The following is a 24,307-nucleotide window of genomic DNA, read 5'->3' as shown; positions in this document are numbered from 1 at the left end:
ACTTCCTAGGACGAGGGACAAGAGAGGGTGAACTAAGCACACACACACACACACACGGACTCTGATACCCGAAAGTTGCCACTGGCTCTCCAATATGGAGCTTGCCCCCATAAATTCACTTAAACCATAAAAACGAATACGAAGGATGGCATCGATTTAATTGGCATTGATTGCCGCTGTATACAAAACAACAACAACAACGACACAAAAAAGACGCCACTTAAAATAGAGTCCATGCATACTTTTTGAATACCCTGCATACTTTTCATGAAACTTCTTTTGAAATTGATCTTATACAGAGACTTAGTAGCATCAATTAGTTTTCTCTTTTTAAAAACTAATTGACCAAGGATTTCGTGGAGAAAAAACGAATCGAATTATGAATTGATGAATGTTTTCAATAAGCAGTTTCGAGATAATTAATTGAAACAAACATTATCAAAACTTGGCCTACCGCTCTTCTAAAACTAGTTGGGAATTATAGCTAGATAAAGCGAAAAAAGGAAAATAGCTCACAACGATAAAGAACATCTTATTTAATCAATATTAATCTTAGTATAATATAGTGTATACATGTACATCCACTGTAAGTACAGTGGAACCTCGTTTAACAACTTCTAACTTCTTAATCGTTAAGAGAAACGTTCGTTAAGCAAAAAATTTCTTCATTATGCAAAATTTGTTCATTATGCGGGTCGTCGGTCAACCAAGGATATACAACAAGCTTACAGCTTAATACCAATCTTAAGCTTTATTAATTAGTTTATATGCTTAAATTCATTATACTAGTTGATGCCTCTTTGCAGGAATAAACATTTTAATCCGTCTTTGTGGTTGATCTGTTGATTTTATAAGCACAAGAACTCTCATCTCTTTGCCAACCAACTTGGTCTTTCCTACTAACAGTGTACTAAATTTAAACGTACATAGATTGTTAAAATGTAAAAAAGTGATCAATTAACTAACTATAGTGACCTCTGCTATCGACAATGTCAGTTGTTTAATTGTTATGGCTACTGAAAGTTCTTTTTATATAAGATTTCTGATTTAGTTTTAGATTTACATGACATGCAATAAAACCAAACTTGATTACTTTTTCTCAATTCAATATGCTCAAAGCACTTACTGGCAGCAGAGCCAACAGAAAACTACGAAATTTTGGTTTTTGTTGAATAATCTAGGAACAGATTGTCAGTGATTTGCAAAAAGCAAACGTATCCCCTTTTTCTCCCCATCTTCTTTGCCATTGTGTGTATATGTGTGAGTGTGTGAGTGTGTGTTTGTGTGTGAGACATGTTTGTGTTAGGGAAAACGTTTTGTGCACCTTAATTGCGCCACAAATACGTGGAATGCCAGCGAAGTCTGCGTAAATCTCTTTGCTGTTGCGGTTTGGTCACGCTGAATGTTGCCTGTTTGGATGCCAGAATGCCTGGATGCCTGGATGGCTGGATGTCCTGGGCACCTGCCAGGCTTTGCCTGAGTGTTGTCGAGTATATCAGTGACTACAAGCATGAGCTGCAGCCTCCAGGCACCAGAAGTAACAACACAAAACTCTCCCTCGCCCTATCTCTCTGTTTTGCCACATGGTTGTACAACATGGCGTATGAAGTAAAGGCCGTGTTTTGGCAATAACCAAGAAGAAGAAAAAAACCAAACAACGGTAGAATGGAACATCGTAATGTGGAGAAATGTGTGAGCAAGTGTGAGAGGAGATATCTGAGAATGGGTGAAACGGGAAACGAAGCGAAATTTGAAAACGTTTTGTAAGCGCTCATGTCACCAACTACTACCACAGCCTTTCCACCTTTTTTTCCCTCCTCAAAGTTTAGCAGCCTCTCTCCCTTCTCCTCTCTCTCTCTCTCTCTCTTTCTTAGTGTGTAACTGACAGTTGAAAAGGGAGAGAGTTTTGTCATTTAACTGATTTGGCAAAGGGAACGCAAAAACTTGCACTAACTGACTCAACGTATGGCCATGTGTCTGTGAGTGTGTGTGTGTGTGTGTGTGTGTGCCACATTTATGATTGCATTATTCTGAAAAACAGCTGAAGTTGATGACCAACAAGAGCAACAGGAATAGCAACATCAACAGCTACAGCTGCGTAAATTTGCATAATTCCACAATAAGCTGTAAGCTCTCACTCCCTTCTACCCCCCCCTGACTCGACTCAACTGAACTGAACTCAACTCCGAGTCGTCGACTATGGCTGCCTGGTCGGTTGGCTCTATCTGACAGCCAAAACTTGTGACAGAGTCTACAAGTGAAACACAACTACACAGACAGGGACACCGCAGGGCACACGGAGAGGGGCACAGTGGCAAACTGGTTAACTGGGAAACTGGCAACTGGCGGACCAAAAAGTTAAAACACAAACTCTCAAAATATATATATATATATATTTCCCCCTTATCCCTTCACCATTTTTTTTTCTCTGTTTTGTTTTATTTTTTTGAAGTAAAGCTAAAAAGTTTTCCCGGCTTGTAAATGATGTTTTCCTTTAGTATTTTCGGGTTTAGGCCAAAGCAGATTTATCAGTTGCAACAGAAGATGACTTTAGCATTAAGTTGTTGGCTAAGTATGCATGTTGTATATGTCTTTACATATACATTTTTACATATGTGTGCGTAAGTGTGTGCGTGTGTGAGAATAAGAGAGTTTTCCACCTTGAAAAACAGAACTTTCTATTTAAAAGCAGATGAACATGTCAACATTTAGTTTATCCCACAAATGGAACTGATCTATATAGAATAAAATACATTTAGTTGTTTTTTTTTTAACGACCTTTTTGATTGACAACAAATGTTTTTGCTTGCTATTCCTTTATTCCTTTTGGGTTGTTCCCAATATATTTCGATCTTCTTGAAAGATCGTCTTCAGGAAAACTTTGTCGTGGAGTTTAAAATTCTAAAATGAAAAGGTTTGAACTACATTTATCAATGTCCTTTTTTTAAACTAATAAAAACTAATAACAGAAAAATAAATAAGCAAATGGGTCAAAATTCAACTGATCAATGGAAATGTCTTTAATAAATTTTGTAGATTGAAACCAAAGTGCTAACTATAACAATTAACTATTGTAGCAGGCATATTATTGTACTTCTATAACAATCCTATGATACTTGCCTAAATAATTCTAGCTCAAATATAGTTAAAGTAGTCGTAATGTATGTATACATTACACTTCTACGATCAATAGCGATTAACTTGTATCGATATCAACTCTATGAAATCGATGACTAATAGAGAAACAACTCTGATACTCTGATACTCTTCCTTTCTGAAAGCTCACGGTTTCAGAGAAATACAAAATCTTATTTAACCTTTTGTTTTTTCTTTAATTTTGTTTAATTACTTTAACACTGTTGGTCATACTATTAGCCCACTGTTTGCCTCGATTGAAGAACATCTTTTTGCCATATTTTTGAGCTCAGAATCTTTAAATTTCATCTGATACAAACAGCTTAGATTTTTTTTACACTTGTATTTAGAAAAAGTCTATATAAAAAAATTTCAATTCCCATTTGAAAGAGTAATTTGTGACCTATTTTTCTTTCTCTGGTATTTCGGCTTGTCAGCAGCGTTAATTTATTCTAAAGTACAAGAAGAAAGTATGTAGATTAAATTCCTCGTCGAGTGAGTTATCTCTTGGCCATACGCCGAATATCGTTCGCAAAACCCCCCCACCCGAAACAGTTGCAGAGTATTTGCAAGTTGAATAACAATTTGAGCACTCACAGAAGACCATATTCAGTTTTTGTTCCCCTCTCTCTCTCCCGTACTCACTCTCTCTCTATCTCTCTCTGGGCCTATATCCAATTTGCCAGATTGCAAAGAAAGCACAACAACCACCGAAAAGGGACACTTTAGTATGGGGATGGGGATGGGGATGGGGGAATGTGTGGGTGAGGGGAACTTGTCGTTGTGAACTACTGTGTTGCTTTAGACTATAAAATTCCGACGCCTTACGCAATCGATTAGCCAAATGGAACATGTGTTCTCATGTTCTTAAATCCGTTAGCCAATTGTGCCCAACTTTAAGGCACACATACACACACACACACACACAGACAAACATATACAACCAATTGAAGAAGTGTAATTAATATTTTTGCCACAAAATAGACACAACAGTGCCTGAAGAGAGAGAGAGAGAGAGGAAGAGGAAGAGGGAGCAAGAGCAGATACTGTCAGAAGTAGGCAAACCACAAACATAAATAAATCACTTGACTGTCAACGGTTTTTCACATTTTACAAGCTGTTGACAACATCTGCCATCGAATCGATTTAATTAAATATTAATCTCTCTCTCTCTTTCTCTCTCTCTCACTGGGCCAGCCATCAAACACTAAGCCTTTATCCCGACATTGATAGCAACTGGCACAATCATAATAATAATAATACAATAATTCCCTTTTTGCCGTCCAGCCCACAATATATTGATTATTAATTTCCATTTCAGTTACGTGTAATAATAACTCTCGTCGACAAGTGGAGAAAAAAAATCAACTCATCCACCTACACACCTACACACACACACACGCACACACGCACACCCACAAAATTCAAGGACACTTAAATGGAATTTTGCTACGTGCAAAAAAAAAAAAAAACGAAAGATAGAAAAACCGAGACAGGGAGTGCGTATGAAAGAGAAAGAAGAGCAGAGAAAAAGTGGATTGGGCCAGAACCAGAGACTATGTCAATGGCGAGGATTTTCCTTTCTTTATTTTCGTCCCTTTTTTTTTTTTTGGTTTTTTATTTAATTTTTTGTGTGTGTGTGTCAGGGAACAGATGGGGCACAGAATGAAATTTTGTAGGTAAATATGCTTGCTATTTGAGGTCTACGAGAAAGCAAAGGAAAGCGAGTGAAAAGGAATTCAAAGGAAATTCAAGAGAAATCCTACTAAAGAAATTAAGCCTTAAGTATTGAGAATTTAAGAAATGAAAAGAAAAGAAAAAGAAATAGCCGAATTTATATTGTTTAATTGGGTTAACATTTTTCATTTCTTATCTGTTAGGTATTTCTTAGATGAATTTGTTGAAAAAATCTTGACATACATCTTTTTGTTCTTGGTTTCGATTTTAAATGACGAAACGACTTTGGCCGAAAAAAAAACAACTTAAATGAATGCTTAAAACAAAAGTATTATTATCTAAGCAAATGGAATATGAGTCAAATCAAATCTGTATATATTGAAAAGGGTATAAAAACTTGCGCACATAAATTGTTAGTCCAATGCTTTTGGTTCTATTTCTGTGCATGATTCCTTTTCCTACTAACTCATTTCCATATACATATGTATGTATGGTAATATATACATATGTTTGGTTCTTTTTTTTTCATTTTGTTTTAGCCGCTTACAGGTGACATTCAACCAAGTGGAACGAAAATTGTTTTGTCGGTATATTAAGCGCATTTCTTTCGCATTTTTAATGCCAGCAAATATAAATTTGTAAATATACATATACAATTTTTTGTTGTTATGACGTTTGGTTTTGCCCTACAGCTACTTTTTTGATTTTCATTTTGACATGTTTCTTGATTTTTATTTTCTGGTTTGTTTTTTTTTTTCTTCTTTTTACTACTATTATTTTGTGATATTCGAGAATATGTTGCAATCTCTCAACATCATAAAAATGCAAATTTATAGCTGACACAGGGGGAGGGGGAGAGGGCGAGAGAGAGAAAAACAGTGACAAAAAATAAAAGAATGTGAGTTGGGTTAATATTAAGCCGATTTCAATGAAAACTTTAACGTTAACGTTTTTTTTTTTTTACAATTTGTCTCTTCTGTGATACTTTGCTGTGTGCTGAGTGTATATATGTGTGTGTGTGTGTGTGTGTGTTTTAGATTATCCTTGGCTTAAATATGCTACAACATCAATTTTTTCAATTTCCAATTCGTTTGTTGTAGTTAGCTATGAGAGAGCTCTATGCTTTTTCCATATTAAATTGCTTATTTATTTGTCGATCGTAAATAAAACAATTTCCATTGTTCAACTGAATTTTTCGCATCATTTGAGATTAATTTTAAGCTTAAACAAAGTAACCAAATGCACTTTAAAAAGGTTATTCTAGTTAAAACGTAGTTTTAATATCTAATATGTATCTTTAATAATTGACAGAAATTCAATGTTGACTTGGCATAATCACTTAATTACTTTTCAAATTCTTTTGATCATTTACTTCTTGTTAATTAAGTTTTTTCCCCCTAAAAATATTGAATAATCAACGTTCCTTTATACCATTTTAAGGACTTTTTAGAGTTTTATAGTTAATTGTTAGGGATCATTCAAAATTTGTCTTCTCGCTTTAAATTTCAATTATAAAAAACGAATAAAACGGCAACTAAGATATTGTAATTAGTATTAAAATTAATTGCTTTGTAAAAATTTATACAAAATTTAGGGCAAATACTTTGGATTAAAAAAATTGCATTGCATTTAGAGGTAGCTTCATTTTATATGAGCTTCATTGGATGAGCCAAAGATCCATCTTAAACGAGGAAAATGGAAAATGTTATTAAAGCCAACCGAAACTTCCAAATGCTTAATATGCATTATTCATTTTATGGACTTACTTATGGGGGGGTACCAACAAAAAAGGCGTTTATTGATAAAATTTCCATGAACTTTTGTAGCTTTTGGCGACTTTAATAACAAAAATGTTTGTCGATTTGAATTCGGTTTATTGTTGGCCTTCCATAAATATTCGCAATATTGTATGTCTTCTTTTTGCGTTATGGCTCTTTGTTTCTTTGGTTTTGTTGTTTTATTGACAAAACACACACGCACAGAAAGTCATTTGGTTATGGCTAAAAAGAAGATAAAAAAAAAAAAGAAAAGAAAAACATAATGCCAAGTGGCATATAACAGATAAAGCAGAAACCAAAAAGAGAGAGCATTCTTTAAGGCAAAAAAAAAAGAAAAATAAAAAGGAAACTCATGCCAAGAAAATGAAATAAAGTGAAGGAAAACTTTCAAGGGCAGACTCGATTCAAATGTCAGGCGACCCACCGACCAAGCAACCAACCGACAGTCCAACCAACCAACCAACCAACCAACCAACCAACCGACAGACCATACAAACATGAAAATGCATTTTATAAAAAACAATTTTCAACTATTTTCGGTGCCCGGCCATCAAAGCATTAAAAATGGGGCAGCTGTGTAAGTATCAGCAGGAGGGCAAAGTTCGTACAGCAGTTGTGTCTGGTTGAATGGGACTCCGAATCGGGAGCCAGCCAAAACGTTGTGCAAGCAAATGGTAAGGGAGGAGCTGACAAGGGGGTAACAGGTTGGTCTGTTGCATCACATTGTTACGGCTGCGGGCATTTTAATTAGACTTTAGTGGCTTTTGTGGTCGCCATTGTGTGCCAGTGTGTGTGTGTGTGTGTGTGGCCACCCCGTGGACCAGAGCACTAAATAAATTTAAATGACAAACAGGCCAATGTCAGATCAGAGGGAGGAAACGACAAGGCAACTGTTTGCAGGGCTAGAAAATATATATTTTATATTTAACCAACTCTACGAAAAAAAAACCACAAAAATATGCAAGAAATATTGTCAGCAAAAAATGTTTCACACTCATTTTTCCCAAAATGTATGTAATTTGTATGTATATTCATTTAAGAGCTGCATAAATCCATTCAAAATGGCATCATGAATTGCGTAAAATAAAATTAATTTACAGCTCAAGTAATGTGACAAAATTGGCAAGCAATTAAATGAGTGACGAGGATGGCATAAAAGATCGACTTTTTCTCTAGAAAACAAACTTGAGAATGTCACAAAAATATCTTATCATCTTATTATCCAAGAACGGATTCAAGATTTCAACTGAATTGAATTGAATTGTTATTAATGAGCATAATAAGACTTTATCTTTATCTCTGCTGATAACTGACTAAGTCCTTTCATCTATATCTATCGATAGAGGTCCTGGGTATAAAGAGAAGGAAATTTTAGTGCTATCATTGTCTCAATGTGACTTGTGACAATTCGAATTATTCCTCTTGATTCAAGTGCCTTAGTACATATTGAAGCTTTAACTCGTCCCTACATTGCCTTTCATTCAGCCGATTAGAGTATTTTATGAGACTTGACAATATTTTTCACTAATTCATATGAATCCAATTTGAGTAGAATTTAAATATTCTGTTAGACTTTTATATAGTGTATACTTAAGCAACAAATTCATAAATATATATTTGAAATTTTTGGCTTCCGGCTTTTCTTACTGTTTTTGTCAGTTTTCCAAGAGTTTATTTTCTATTTTGTGGTTTGCTAGCAAATAATATGAAATTTGTGAAATATTTTTCATCACATTCCCTTCATTCTATGCGAACAATCAACAACTAATAAATATCTATATACAATTTGATACTAAATTATTTATATGCATATACAAATAAACAAAAGGAATGTATATTAATGGAATGTTGGCATCATAAAAAACACTTAATCAATTTATTAATTCAACATTACGAATATATGAATTTCAATTAAACGCAAAAATGCAACAAATGCAAATTATGTTTAGTTTGGAAACATTAGCCAAATTGTTTTTGGTGCGCCCGAATAAAAAAAAAAACAAAAATTTCAACAAATTATATGAAAATATTGAAGCTGAAATGAAATGCAAGTTGTTCTAAGCTAATGAGAGAGAATTAAATATTCATATAATGGTAATAGATTCTCAAAATCTTACAGTAAATGTAGAACGAGACACTAGAACTACTTTGGCTACTAAATTTTGGAAAGTTCTTTGATTTATTTCAATCCTTTTACTCAATTCGTACTAAGTCTTTTTTCTCATTCTCATCCAGTTGAAGTTAAATCATTATGTTTTTAATTAGACAAAAAGACCGTACTTAATGGCTTTCATTAGATGGTTAGTCATCATTTAGCACACTCGTTTCCGTCATTAAAATTTTGTCACTATTTTGTCTCTCTTGCAACTTGTTGCCCCATCCGACGACCCGCAAAACACACACACACACACACACACACACTGACTCACTGTCCTCTAATTTCATAATTATGAAAATTTCGAACTAATTAAATTCTTTTTACTGTGATTAAATTAACACAAGCTCAACAAACACAAGAAAGAGCCTACCCCAAAAAAAAAAAAAAGGAAAAACAAAATTAAAGTAAAAAACAAAAAACAACAAAAAGGAAGGAAAAATTGTGAAATAAAATCACGCAAATGTTTTTAATGTCTCTTTCTCGCTCTTTTCTTGGTCTCCCTTTCCCTCTCTCTCTCTCTCTCTCTCTCTCTCTCACTCTCATATAGGACGACACATTGTGTTATGGAGACCCACTCAAAGACAAACAGGGAAAAACTGTTGTTGGGTTGTGGGCAGGCTAAAGAGGAGAACTGCAGCTGAGGTTAACGCCGCTTTTGCACAGTGGTTCGAAATACAAAGAATAATGATTAATTGTTTTAGTAAGTGCTTAAAAAAGAGTGTAAATTGGCATGATAGAACATCCACATAAGCTTATCTAAAGATGATGAACCAATTTTTTTTTCATTTATATTATTAATGTCTTATTATACTTTAAGCCTCCTGAGTGATCTTGTAATTGAAACTATAACTTTGTTCTTGTCTTTCTTATAAGTTCTTATGGACTGGCTTTAGTCTGGTGCTATCTCTCTCTCTCTCTTTGATTCTCTTTGTCAAACGAACGAACGATCATACTATACACAGATGTGAGTGCGCATAAACAACATAAGAAATATGATCTAAGTACATATCGTATATGAAATATATATCGTATAATGTTGAAGTAAGATCAGTACCAAAGACATCAAAAGAACGGAAATAAAAGATTTTAAAAGACACCTCTGGAAAAATGTATTCCATTCCAAGAAATTCTTCGTTCTACTCCACTGTGCGTCACCATCATTGGGGTCTGGGTGTTGCTTTTATGCTGGCCAGCTGTCAAATGGATGGGCTTGTACCCTAACCCCCTGATGCCGCCACCAACACCATCACCCATCACCCATCACCACTGTCTCAGTCTACTTTATGCCATAATGAATAAATGTCGCATTAATTTGCACGCAGCCCAACGATCTGCGGTGGTATCGGGCCATGCGAGTTGAAGGGGGATATTTGTATGTATGAGCTGGCGGTATGGCTAGCTTCGGGGTCGCTTGGCACGTTCTGAGCTTTGCATGTTTTTCTTTTAGATTCCATAGAGAATAAAGCGAACAGTGTGTGTGTGTGTGTGGGGAGGGAGAGGCAAAATACATACAAACAAATCCATGGCATAGCCTTGGCACAAAATTTGTCTACACGTTCGTGTAGGAATGTCATACAAAAGCGCGTAAACAAACTGATCTCCATCACCGAACCCCTACCCCGCGAAACTGCCTGCCGCCCTTCCTAACGCACCCAGCGCGTACCCTGTACTTGTACTCCACCTCCTCCTCCTCATCATCCTAATCAACCAGAGGCTGACTACATTCAATGAGACGAGGCGAGTTTTTGGGCTATGCCTGCAAAATCCTTGCACATGAATTGGAATGCGGATGTCACTGTTTGGATTCTATGTGGCATGGCATTATGCGTCCATGTGTCTCAGTGTGTGTGTGTGTGTGTGTGTGTGTGTGTGTGTGTGCACATACATATTTGAATTTTGTGGCACTCTGGAGTTTAATTATTTCGCTTGTAATGAGCATGTTGCATATTTTAGTGGTACCCACAACCCATACCCAATATAATTCCTGTTGCTGATGCTGTTGCTTGTTTCTGCGCTTGTCCTCTAGTCGCACGCTTAGGGCTAATTAATAGGGAGATGATGATAGCCCGAGAGAACGACAGAACGACGACCAACCAACCAACCAACCAACCAGTCAGCCAGCCAGAGAGCCAGCAATTCAGGCAGATGATTTAGTAAGAGTGGAAGAATTAGAGAGAATGCGAGTGCAAAATGCATGCTGCTTCCCATCTTTCTATCTCTCTCTCTCTTTTACCCTTCTTTGTATCAGAGACTGTTAATTAACCTATTATGCCTTGTTGACTTTTGACCACCTCATTTTCATTACCCCTATCACACTCTATCTGTCTCCTTCTCTTACTACCTCCCTCTTTCTGTTCACTTCCTCTTCATATTTGCCCATTGACTAGGCAGCTTTTGCTCATAATTTTCATTGAAATCCAATCAACTATGCAATTTCTTTATATCGTTGGTATTCCACCGTTCAGCACAAAAGTAGGCAACACAAAATTGCAATTCACAATACAAGCCGGTCAACGGGTCGTATAATTGATTAAGCTAGCACTAGATTCGAAGTAAATTGTTTTCAGCCATTATATCAAAGTTAATTGCCACGAATAATTTAATCACATGGAGATTTCGTTACACAATAAACCAATTAAAAAAAATTTCAAGTAAAATTGGTTGTAAAGCTCTTACAAAAAAGGAAACTATATACAATATATTGCTGCTTTGTTTCTAATTTAACTAATTTTGTGGCCTTTTTGTGTGTGTAGTACAGAAAGTTTTACAAAAATATAAACAAATGAAATTGTTGAACAAAGTTGGGAATAGAATGGAAATAAAAAATGCATGCAAATATGTATAAGACATTAGGAAAAGAATTTGCACAAACTAATAAATTTTTATTTGCGGTCAGAGAGTCCACACACACACACACACATGAACACACAAACACATACATGTGTGGGGGCACATATATGCATCAGAGAAAAATTCTTTGCTGCCATTTTATTTTAATTTTGAATTTGAGTTCCCCAAATGGTAATTCCTCCAGTCAATGACAGAGCATAAAGAGGCCAAAACCCTAAGAGAAAGAGCCAAAGACTAGAGTCGACTTAGAGCCAGGCGGGGAAGGAGAAGCGGAAAAATTCTTGTCTATTGAAGTATAAGTAAAAACCAATTTTTTTTTTTCAGGTCATGTCATGCATGGGAAATATTTCAATGGCCAGAACCAGGCACACACTCATACATACATACATATACACATTGAAAAACAAAGTGGAAGCCAATTCAAGCACCTCACTTTTATTTAAGTAAAGGCAAATGGGAAAAGGGGCATTGGGAAGGTGACCAGAGAGAGTGGTGGTTAGTGGGCAAAGGGGGAAAATATGCATACATATGTATAGAGAAATCTACTTGAATGGCATTCTATCGTTCCTTCTGTCTCTTGTTTTCTCCCTCACTTACATATCTGTCTCTTTGGACGTTTTACATATAGATAAGCGCATTCATACATTGCACTAGGCTGTGTTTTTTTTTTTTTTTTTTTACTATATATACATGCTAAGAACTTTTTCCATCTCCCATTCTATTCTAGATTTCAATTTACAAGAAGAGGCCTCCATACCTGAGGACATATTTGACCAGCATGATGGCGATATTGAGGATGCAGCTTCTGTTCCTACGGCTGATGATGAATCCGATGCTGATATTGTAAGTAAAGTCCACATATATATATATATACATAGCATGTATGTATGTAAGTGTGTGCTCTCCTAACAAGCCCCCAAGTATTGCGAATGAGGTCAGTCCCCATTAAACCACATGGATGGATAAGAGAGCGAGAGTAGATGAGCGTAGCCAATGTACTGGACTGTGGTGATGGTGGTCCGGAGATGTTCTATCCATTGAAATTCCTATTCTATGTATCCATATCCTACAATGAGAAGGATGGTCCAAGTCAAATTACTTTGCTTTTACATGAATAGAATTCGTCCCTGAATTCGCAAAACCCAAAAAAAAAAAAAAGAAAGAAGAAAAAACAGCTAGAAAAACAAAAAATAAATGACGAAAATGTTGCAGCTGATGGAGATGATTTATATAGAAATCGACCTTCTATATATCAAATAGTAGTTTACCATATATAGATGTTATATACATACATCATCAGTGTAAAGATAATGGATTCATTTTATTCCTATAAATTGATTGCTAGTTAAAATTCAACTTCGATTTAGTTTGCTTTATAGATATAAGGCAAATTTTTAACTTGTTTTACATTTTTTTCAAGGGAATGAGAGAATGAGGTGGTAAGAAAATCTAATCTATTCGGCTGACATCTAGAAACTTGTTTCTTAAAACTTATCTTTTACTGCAGCATATGTGTCCCTCTATGTATCCGCACTTCCACTGACCCTGCTCCTACCCCACCTTGTCCCCGAAATTCTTTTCTATCTAGTTTGACTTGGTGCACTTATCCTCAAGCAGAAAGTCTTGGTGCATTGTCTTTTTTACATTTTGCCACTTGGTTTGTGTGTTTTTTGATGTTGTTGTTGTTCTGTATTCTGCGTTTTTGTTCATTGCAGATACTTGAATCTCAACGGCCCACTTCAAGGAATTTCAGTGTTTACCTAGAGACAGCCAAGAAATATCCAAAGAACAACTACAAATTGAGAAACAATAAAGAGGCGAATACAAAATCCACTACCAATGTGAGCAATGGGCAAAGGGAAAATGAGAAGGGAAACGGAAAGGCAAAAGAGCAGACGGACGCGAACTTTGGTCGAAAAAGTTTTGCGTATAAAAAATTGAAGAACATGCACGAACAGAAGCAACAGCAGCAACAACTAAAGCAGAAGAACGATGAGAACGAGGACGACGAAGAAGATGAGCTGGAAAAGGAGATGGAGGAGCAAGAACAGGAACAGGAGCAAGAGCAAGAGGAGCAGGAGAATGAAAAGGAGATAGAGAAACAGCAACGGCGGCAGCTGTTTGATTCTATTGAAATATTCAATGAACGAAAATTTAATAAACCTTCTGTGGACGAAAACCATGATGAGATAGAAAAGGAGCCAGAGACGGAGCAGCTCCATGAGGAAGATGGTGATATTTTGGCAATTGGTGATATCGAAGATAATTTTAGTAATAGTAATGATGAAGTGGCCGACAATGTTGACAATGATAAATTAGCAGCAACATCAATACCCACAACAACAACATATTCACCAACTAGCACCGCTAGCTCTACCACCACCACCACCACTAGAGACACTATGACCACAACAACCCCTTCAACCTCTGTCCCATTTATCGGCAAGAAACTCAAGCGTCGTTACTACGATTTAGGCCACATGCAATCGAAACCAACCGAAACATCTGCGGACAACGAAAATGACAAGATGAAGGAGAACCAGCAGGACTTGACTCTGGGTGAATTGCATTACTATGATGCCACACAGAATCTGGAGCATAAATTGCCCAACTATTTTGGCCGCACACTTACCAAGAAAAATCGTACAAACATTGAGCGATTTGTCGATGATGATTATTCGGAACAGGAACCACCGCAGGATATGGACAAACCACAGAATGTGGCATCAATCGCTGACATCTACTATCAAGAGGGTAAGTTAATACACTGAAACTACTGAAAATCTTAATACAAATCGATTTTTATTTTATGAATATCTCGTAAAAATCCAAATTTTTAGTTATTCGCATTTAATTTTACTGGGACTTGGACATTTTTAAATAAAATTTGAATACCAAATTGAATATAAATATGAAATCTATATAATTTCTTGATGTCTGATAGAAGTGACTTTCTCCTAAGTATAGAATAAAACCAGAGGGCCGGGGCTAACTTCGACCGCGTCAAAGTTTGTATACCCTTGCAACTTTTTTGGTAACTTTTTTCTTACCTATAGCCATCAAAGTGAAAAAACGTTTAAGCTAAAAAGGCTAATGTCCAAAAGAAACGCCTACAATCGCATAGGAAATAACGAAGTATTGATCAAAGTCACTGTTTTCCACCGATCGTTCCTATGGGAGCTATATGATATAGTTACCCGATCCTTATCAAATTTGGCACAGTCATTAACAGATATATTAAACTAACAAATGTTTAATTTGAAAGCAATCGCGTCAAAAGTAACGAAGTTATTGACAAAAGTCACTGTTTTCGAAAGATCGTTCCTATGGGAGCTATATGATATAGTTACCCGATCTTGATCAAATTTGGCATAGTCGTTTATATGTGTAATTAACTCACCAATATAAAATTTCACGACAATAGCTCAGAAAATAACGAAGTTATTAAGAAAAGTCACTGTTCGTGACTTTGTCATTTGTATGGGAGCTATATGATATAGTGATGCGATCCGGCTGAATCCGAGATATACAACGCCTGCAGTATATACAAGCCTACACACAAAATTTCAGCTCTGTAGCTTTAACGGTCTAGGAGGAGTTTGCGTTGATCCAGACGGACGGACGGACGGACGGACGGACGGACGGACATGGCTATTTGAACTCGTCTCGTCGTGCTGATCAAGAATATATATACTTTATATGGTCGGAGATGCTTCCTTCTATGCGTTGCACACTTTTGACCAAAATTAATATACCCTTTTTGCAAGGGTATAAAAACTGCTATAATTTTCTTGTTAATTCTCCTAACTTATTTGGAAGAAGTCGAAGCTTTTTCTGAAATAAGTTTTAAGTCGCCTCTTGTAGACTAAAACAAAAAGCGACTTACAGGCTATGGTGTGATGTGTTTTACTTCTTTGTAATTCGCAACTGGTTTTAGCGTAGGACGTAAAGTTTGAAAATAGCTAGCAGAATTTGTCCATGAAAAAACTTGTTCGTTGTGAAACTAAAGACGATGCCGTTTACCTTGCCTAAACTTTGTTTGCTTCAAATGTTTAATATTTAATATTTATCATGATTTTAAACCCAATGTACTTTATATTAAATGGATAAATGTTTTTGCTTTTGCCAACCAAATGACTAAATAACATTTTTGATTCTAAAGCAAGCTTAATGCATTGCACAAAGTCAAAGGATAAAGTCATCTCTGCAACGATCTTGCTGGGGAATACAAATCAAAAGTTTCAAACGTTTCGCATCACTGTGTAACACACACACAACCACACACACTCACACACACACTTGTACGCAAAATTCAAGGGGCATTCACCAAGGACTTGGACTTGGTATTCGCTTTACAATTTTTGGTTTTCAGTAATGGTCAAAACCATGGCTTTGTGCGTGTGAGTGTGTGTGTGTGTGTGTGTAAGCCAGAACTTTGAAAATACAAATACCAACAAAACAAATCTCTAGGGTTACGCTCCATCTTTCTCTATGTATCTCTTAGTTCTCTAGCTAAAGCAAAAATCTCTTTAATGCAAGTGTAAATGTTCCAATTGGAATTGTAATGGAAATTGTACAAGGCAACTGCTCTCTGTATGTGTATGTGTGTTTGTGTGTCTGTGCGTGTGTGTATTGTGGGTCGTAATTAGTTTATGTGCCAGAGCTTCATTTGGCATTTGGTAAAACGATATGAATGTGAAGAAGAGCAGGAGTAAAAAAAAAAAGAGGAAGAAGAAACAGAAGATAGCAGATAGGAGAAGAGAACCTTATGCAAATTGCGTCTGCTACTCAAAAATCAAACGGCATAAGCTTTAACGCCAAAAGCCGAGAGCACAGTAGACCAAAAACAGAACAAAAAAAAAAAAATGGGCCAAAAGAACATAAAAGGAGAAGAAACGGAAATTCCCCAGAGGTTGGACCCTGGCGAATTTTATTACAAACTGTTGGTTGAAGATGTCTAGAAAACAAAAAAAAAAAAAAAACCCAAAAAACCAACAAAAAAAATGAACTTTGTGTCTACATTGCCAAGCGGCGGTATTGGAGCCATCTGAATACGTGCCTGGACTGCCATAGAATCATTCTCTTGCCGGGCTTGCTTCGGCTTGGCTTGGCTTGGCTCTACATCTTAAGCCAGTTTCGGTCAGTTTTGGTTTGAGGCTTTCTATATATGTGTGTGTGTGTGTGTGTGGGTGAGTGTTGGTTTGTTGGTTGTGCCATTGTGAGGTAAGGTTGAGAAATTCTTCATAACACCTGTAATTTATAGTCTATAAAGTATCTATTTGATAAACATTTCAGTCGAAATTTATTTCTTGATTATGTCTGTTAAGTTTTCTCAACTTTGAACTATACAAAAATTCGAAAATTCACCTTTTTGTCCTCATAAAGATGTTACTTTTCATCCATTGGAATGTCAAAATCCAACTAGCAAACACCAAGCGAAATCCTGTTTAAAGACAAAGTCTTACAAACTTTTCAAGCGTATCTCGAGTGGCATTCTGTATTGTTCTGTTTGGTGGCCATGTTGCCGCACTTTTATGCACAATCAAATGAAATGAATTGTGGCCTTATGGGCAACGGGATTTTGTGGTCTTAGAAAATATATGTATATATGTGTGTATGTGTCTTTTGGGCCAAGGGCCGAGGGAGGTGAAAGGGGCAGTCGGTCGAATACGGGACACGGATACGATTTGTAGTCCAAAAGCCTAATAGAAATCTATTACTTCCGAGCGAGCGCGTCGTGCCGAGACTTACAAATATTTCAACCATTTCTCATTGCAGATGCCATGACAACGACTACAGCAGCAGTTCCCACATTTGCCGCCACAACAACAACAACACCACCACCACCACCATACTCCTCCTATCCGTATATGTATACTCAAACCTCGAGTTATTCGACACCATCACCGTCAGCTTTTGAGCGTTTCAAGGCCTTGCGGCGTAGCAATCACCGCAATGGCCACAAGAGTCACAAGAAACGCTATAAGGATTACTTGAGGCATCATTCAGCAGCAAACGAAATGGTCAGCAAGCATATGCAAAAGCTACGCAAAGAACAACAACAACAACAACAACAGCAACAGGATGCACCACATGCAGCGCCAATTTTCGCTTTAGGTATACGACCACAACGTCCGACTATTGTGACACCAAAACCATTCTATGAGGGTCAAGTGAACTATTATGATCAGGCACAGGATAACGATTCGAACGAAGATCTGGAACATCATACGGAAATGCAACGACTTATCGCTCACGACAATGGCAATTGGTATCGACGCATTAGTCCAGTTCTTAGAAATGGCATCAAAAGCAGTGCAAACAATGGACCCGAACAGCTCTCCCCCTCGGCGAACTCTCTGTCGTTGCGTCATCATGTAAAACAACTGGAGCCACCACATCATCATCCATATCATCATCAAGCACACCAACATCATCATCACCAGCATCATAGTCATCATCAGCATGGACATAATCATCATCAGCATCATCATAAGCCGCAGCGTCTACCAAATCCCTATCAACGGAAACTATCGCCACCGCCTCCTTCGGCACACCCATCACAGTCGCCATCGCTGGCGTCTTCGATAACACCACCACCAGCCCCATTGCCGCCGCCCAAGCAGCAATTGGGCCATCAAATCACCGAGCTGGAACAATTGGAGCGTTACTATGCCAAATGGCCGCATCTGGCTCGTGTACAATTTCAGGTGAGAATGGCCAACTGTCTGGTGAGTGGGGAGTGGTTGGCATGGGGATGGGGATGGGGGTGGGAGGTCATGTCAAATGTCTGTGTAAACTCTAAACTCTAAATGCTCCTTCCGGAATTAAAGCCCAGACACATTAATGCAACTTGCAAGATTCATTGAGATGGAATGACTTCAATGACTTCTTAATTGAGTTCAATTTCCTAGAGGAGACCTCGCATTGATCATTGATTTGGCCTAGGCCGAAATAAACAAAAACAAAGTTCGACTTGAATATTAAAGTTGTTTCTCGTTTTAAGATAGATTTTCTTCTTATCGACGCCTCTGAGGCAAGTAAAAACTATTCAGTTTTTAAGCTTAAAAGTCAAACATAAATTATTATTGCTATTGATGATACTGTCACGATAGTCAAACGATAGGCAAAAATAATCGAAACCTTATCGTTAAACAACTTTGGCTAAATCAAAAGATAAGATTGGTTAGAGCTTTGCAAAGTTAAAGCTGTTTGAAGTCTTTTGACTTTACCTAATTTGATGCAAAAGTCTATATCGATATTTTAATGTGCCGATCGTAATTAATTGAAAATCGAAAATGGAAATTGATTTCTTTAAGCTCCTTGAAACTGATTCAAAGATCTAGAATATAAATATTCCATTGATTCCTTAAAATAAATGTTAATATTTTTAGCTACTTCGATAACTTATTTCCCCATTGTATAAACTTATATTTATTGTCAGATCTATGATGAACATTATCGTGAATCGCATCCCGATTTGTATCCAGACTATGAAGAGGATTATGAAACAGCCGCCGAAATGGAAGAAGCCCAACAGGAGCATGGCGATGAGGCCAATTTGCCACCTTATATAAAAAAGTATAATCGAAGGAATAAACAATTGCTCAATCTGCTTGAGGGTACTTTGCCGCCGCCATCGCCTCCGCCGTTATCCATCAGCGCAAAGGAGACCAGGGCAGGTGTGGGCGGTGGAGAGATTGCCCCCAGACTTGTGTGGAGCAAATCAGTGCTACAGCCGGGACCGCATCAATCGGCGCCAGTTGCGACGCAACCGTTGGGCATACATCTAGATGATGATTATCTCAAACAGAAGCGACGACGCTATCATCAGCAACATCGGGAGGAGAATCTGTTTGCCCAGCAGCAGCAGCAACAACCACGGAGCAGTACAACGACAATGGCTAGTCCAACGATTGCTAGTGTCACATCTACCGGATTGCCTAATCAACTGCCCGAAGAGGATCTAGAGCAGGGGGCAAGTCCATTTGACTACTGGAATTCTCGGGCCGGCATTGCTGCCGTAGGGGAAGCCGTTCGAGATGGAGATGGAGCTAGCACATCGACAGCTAAGCCAGCATTATACAAACTCCCCTCGTATCCGGCCATAACAAGCAGTTTTCTGGGTACGCCTCGTAGTCGCAGTCGTAGTGCCCAGTTTGTGGCAAATGTATCGGGCAGAGGTCAGAGCAGTTGGCGCCAAACGGATGCAATTCAATCTACAATGGAGAACAATGCAACAATTCGGCCACCACCACCACCAGCAGCAGCTCCACCATCATCTCCGCTCAACTCGTTTGTCTATCATCGGGTGAACGATGCCGGCCCTGACAGCCCTTCATTGCCATCGTCCGCCGGCTTTGCCTCATCCTCCTCATCCGCCTCCTCATCGCCGTCATCGTCGTTGTCGTCCTCGCTACTGTCCAGTCGCAAGCAACGTTTGCCATTTGTGGCCATCACGGATCGCCGACTGGAGAGTTTGGGCAGCAAGAAACTGCTCGCTGAGCGACACAAAGACTTTGAGCAGAATCACTTTCCGTTGCCTTAAGCTCCAAGATTAGATGAAGATGAAGATGACAATTTTTTTGTGCAAGGAAACCTTTGCTGGCAAGTAAAATGCAATGGAAATCGAAACAGGAATAGATATAGATTCTTTTGTATCTATTTTGTTTTTTTTTTTTTTTTTTTTGCTATTCCATTCTAAAGTTAACATATCAACTAATTGGGCACAATTTTGTTGCTTCACTGACCTGACTTTGCTCCTTGATCAAAGAGGATTTCCATTGCAATTTTTCGTTTGCCTCATAATCTTGTTTCTGAATGCCTTTGGAGTTTCTATTTCTTTTTTGTGTTGTTTGTTAAGCTTTTATTTTGTTAATTTATTTTATTGCCTTTGCGTGTTTTTTGTTGTTGGTTTTCTTTTTCGTTCGATAGAAATCGAGATAATATACATAAATATATAAGGAAGAAAATGTCTTTTACTTTCTTCTCAATATATACGTCTAGAGATAATTGTCAACTTATTTGTTGTAGTCAAGATCAACGTGCATATATATCTAAAAAAAAAAACAAAAATAAATGAGAAATACAACGGTAAACGTTATAGGCAAGTAAATCTATTGAAAAGAAAATAAAGAACGTAAATTTAAGAAGAAAAAACTATTTTTTTTTTTTTGTATGTGTATAATAGCAAAAAAAATGACACCAACATGGCAATTAAACACACACCCAAACACACACACACACACACATAGCCGTGCTGCATTTGTTGTTTTATTTGCTTTGGTGTAGAAGAAGAATAAAAAAAAAACTCTGCAAAAACAAAACAAAGATATTGCTATTATTAATAAAAAGAATAATAATATAGGCTTTTGTCCCCGAAGAAGAAAAATAAAATATTTCACACTTATCATCAGCAAACAAAATAAAACCAAAAAAATAAAAATAGGTTTCAAAATTCAAAGAAATCCAATCACCAATCAAGGAAAAGTTGCAAATGAAATGACAAAAGATATAAAAATCTATATATTGTATATTGTAGAGATTAAATTTAATTCTATATACATATATATATGAAAGAAATATAACAACAATTACGTAACGCATATATATATTTAATTAGCCAGGCAAAACGACAACAACAACAACAACAAAAATAAACAAAAAACAACAAGTTTAATAGTAAACATATCAAAACATTGGAACACAAAACAAAAAATTTGCATTCAATAAAAAAGTATTTCGAAATTTACAAAAAAAAATCAATTTGGAAGAATTTTTGTTTAACATTTTTAGTTTTCTTTTTGATTTTGATGTTTGAAATTCAAAAATGTGATAATAGTTTGTCTGCACTCGATATAGTTCTTTTTTGGCGGGAAACTTTCTTTTCGCAAACAATTTTTTCATGTCTAGACTAAATAATTCTGTCATCCGAAGCAAATTTCAATCACACTTAAAGCAGCACAAAAAAAAACAGATCAAGAAGCACAAAGAAAACAACAAAAAAAAAAACAGATAAACCGCAACAAAAACAAAACGAGCTAAATGCAAAAGTATATGTAAGATGATACACATACATGCATACGATATATATATATACATATATATATATAGAAATTTCAAGACAGGCGAATAAAACGAACAGAAATACTTTGTGTACGGCAAGAGGAAAATAAAGTAAAATGAGTTTTTCATAAAACACAAAATAAACCCAAAAAACAAAAAAAAGGAAAAAAATATATATATGAAAAAAGAAGAAAATACACTCCGAAGCTTAAGCCGTATTACGATTATACACACGCAGTCCACACACACACACACACAAAGCCAAAAAAAAAAAAAAAAAACAGAAGGCAATCTACAGAGAAAACAAGAGAGCAAAGCAAAGCAAAGGAACGAAACGGAAAGGAAAGGAAATAAGAGGCAATGCAGTTAATTAACATATCAAAAGCGAGACGAGTGAAAGCAATTAAAACTAAACGCAACAGCAGATTTTATTTTTCATTTATTTTTTTTCTAAAATGAGAAAAAAAAAACCTCAAGCAGAAAGGAGAAGAGTTGAAAAAAAAAGAACAAAAAGAAATGGGAATGATTTATAATTTCTAAATTTAAACTTATATTTAAATATATATAGAGAGAGCAAAATGTAAATTCCTTTTTTTGTTTTTTGTTTTGTAAATTAATTACAAAAATATTGAAAGAAAAGAAAATAGACATACCCAAAAAAGTATGCTACCAATTTTTTTTTGTTGTTCTTGGCAAATGTGTGTTTGGCTGCAATTGCTAACATCTACACACACACACACACACACACACACAAAACACACAGACAGAAAAATATTTTACATTTTAATGGAATGAAATTCAATAAAGCAACAATTATTATTTACGCATAATTATTTTGACATCTGTGGGATCTTCTTCTTAATCGTCCTTAAGGAGCCAACAGTCTAAGCCCTCATACTTTTGTTTCTTTCTCTGTAAGTATACATATATATATTCCGACTTGAAAAACATTGAGACTAAATCCAATTAATTTTATCAAGTGAACATAATTCACGCCAAAATTTTCTTACTTTTTACCACATAATTCGCTTTGGGTAATTTGATATTCTGTGCATTAATTTGATTGACAAAAAAAAGGACACAGAGCATCATCATCATCATCATCATCGTCATCATTATCATTGTCATTGTCATCTCTGTCTGTCTGTATCTCTTGCTGTAGTCAAATCTCTTTCAGGCTAACGAAAAACAAAAGTATCAATCATTAATTATATAAAGGACCTTAAGCAGCAGCAGGAGCACAATGAGTGGTGGAAAGAAGCAGAAAGTTCTCCATATTTACATCAAATAGCATCATTTATTTCAGATTCAAGCGCTTACCTATCACTTGAGTGTAAGTCTCTACATATACAATAAAGTAAATCTGTGGATAGGATAATTTATGCTTCTTTGGGTAAATTAATCAATGAGCTTATGCCTCTTTAATGTAGAAATTTGTCATTACTTTTTTTTTTGACAAAACAATTGGTAAGTAAAACAAATTGAATTAAAACCGAAAAGTTATAAATGATTTTTGACAATAATCATTAGTTTTTAGTAATTGTAACCTAATGATTATACATGAATAGATTCAAATGGCAATGACAAAACGAGTCATTTGGCCTGGAAATATTCTTAGCTGAAACTCAAAAACCAAAAAGTGTTACGTCTATGAATTTTGAGTTGTGAATCAATGCAAGGACGTAGGCAGATATGGACAGGGGACAGCAGCTGTCCCTCCCAAGAGCATAATTTTATGTATTTTTTCAATAATTCATTCAATTTAATTCATTTAGTTCAATTCATTTAAAAATTAAGCAGGAACAGACTTGGAAAGAAAATTTCCACTGGACAAAAATCAGTAATCAATTCCAAATCAGTAATCAAAACTAATCGTTCAAACTATGATAAAGCCTTTAGCGTTAGGAATCATTCATAATAATGTAGAAACTGTTCGAATTGGTCAGGTATACGAGTTGGTCCAATAAACTTTATTATATTATTATATATTATATATTATATATATTATATTAAAAAATCAAATAATTCCACACCTTAATTATTATTTCCCTGTGAACTTACTTAAAGTAAGAACATTAACTTTTTGAATCAAAAACTTATTAAGCCTTGACTTTGACTCGATTTCGTTTACATATGTATGTGTTGTGTCTCATTTTCCTGCTCGCCTTTACTTACATTTCATATTCTGGTTAATTCATCTTCTAATGGCATTTACTTTAATATATTTTGGTTGAGTGTATAAAAATAGTTTTCTCATTTTGTTTTGTAAGCTGTAGTTTATTATATTTTTGTCACTGCCTGTCTCGGAGTCCTTGTAGCCGGTTTAGTGAGGCGTGAGAGACCCAACCAACATGTGCCAAGTGCCCTCCAATATAGACCATCTGGGCCGAACCATTGGGCCCCAGTCCGTTGGTGGTGGCAGCTGTCGCCAATAGCCAGCCAAAGACATGAAACAAGGACTTTATCAAAAGAACATTAAATTGCGTATAGGCCTCTGGCCCCCTCTCTCTCTCTCCATCGGTCGCTCTATGTTTCTCTTTGTTTGAGTCTGTGTGTCTCTCTCTTTCTACTCTGGTTCTCAACCTAATTAACTTGTCAAAAAATTCACTGGCGTACCGGCAGAAAAAAAAGGAACAAACAAACA

General features: G+C 36.2%; 1 protein-coding gene across 1 annotated transcript in view; it reads left to right on the top strand.

Annotated features, from left to right (window-relative positions):
* Positions 1-20,447, top strand: part of LOC6641288 (LIM domain-containing protein A) — a 44,020-nt gene extending 23,573 nt beyond the window's left edge. The window contains exons 2-5 of the mRNA XM_023175338.2: positions 12,326-12,441; positions 13,314-14,352; positions 17,377-18,308; positions 19,043-20,447. Coding sequence (XP_023031106.1) covers positions 12,326-12,441; positions 13,314-14,352; positions 17,377-18,308; positions 19,043-20,146 — 3,191 coding nt within the window. The 3' untranslated portion in view covers positions 20,147-20,447. The remainder of the gene's footprint in view (positions 1-12,325; positions 12,442-13,313; positions 14,353-17,376; positions 18,309-19,042) is intronic.
* Positions 20,448-24,307: the final 3,860 nt, after the last annotated feature.

Source organism: Drosophila willistoni, assembly GCF_018902025.1.
Source record: "Drosophila willistoni isolate 14030-0811.24 chromosome XL unlocalized genomic scaffold, UCI_dwil_1.1 Seg141, whole genome shotgun sequence".
NCBI classification, from domain to species: domain Eukaryota; kingdom Metazoa; phylum Arthropoda; class Insecta; order Diptera; family Drosophilidae; genus Drosophila; species Drosophila willistoni.
This window is presented reverse-complemented; position numbering and strand designations above follow the sequence as displayed.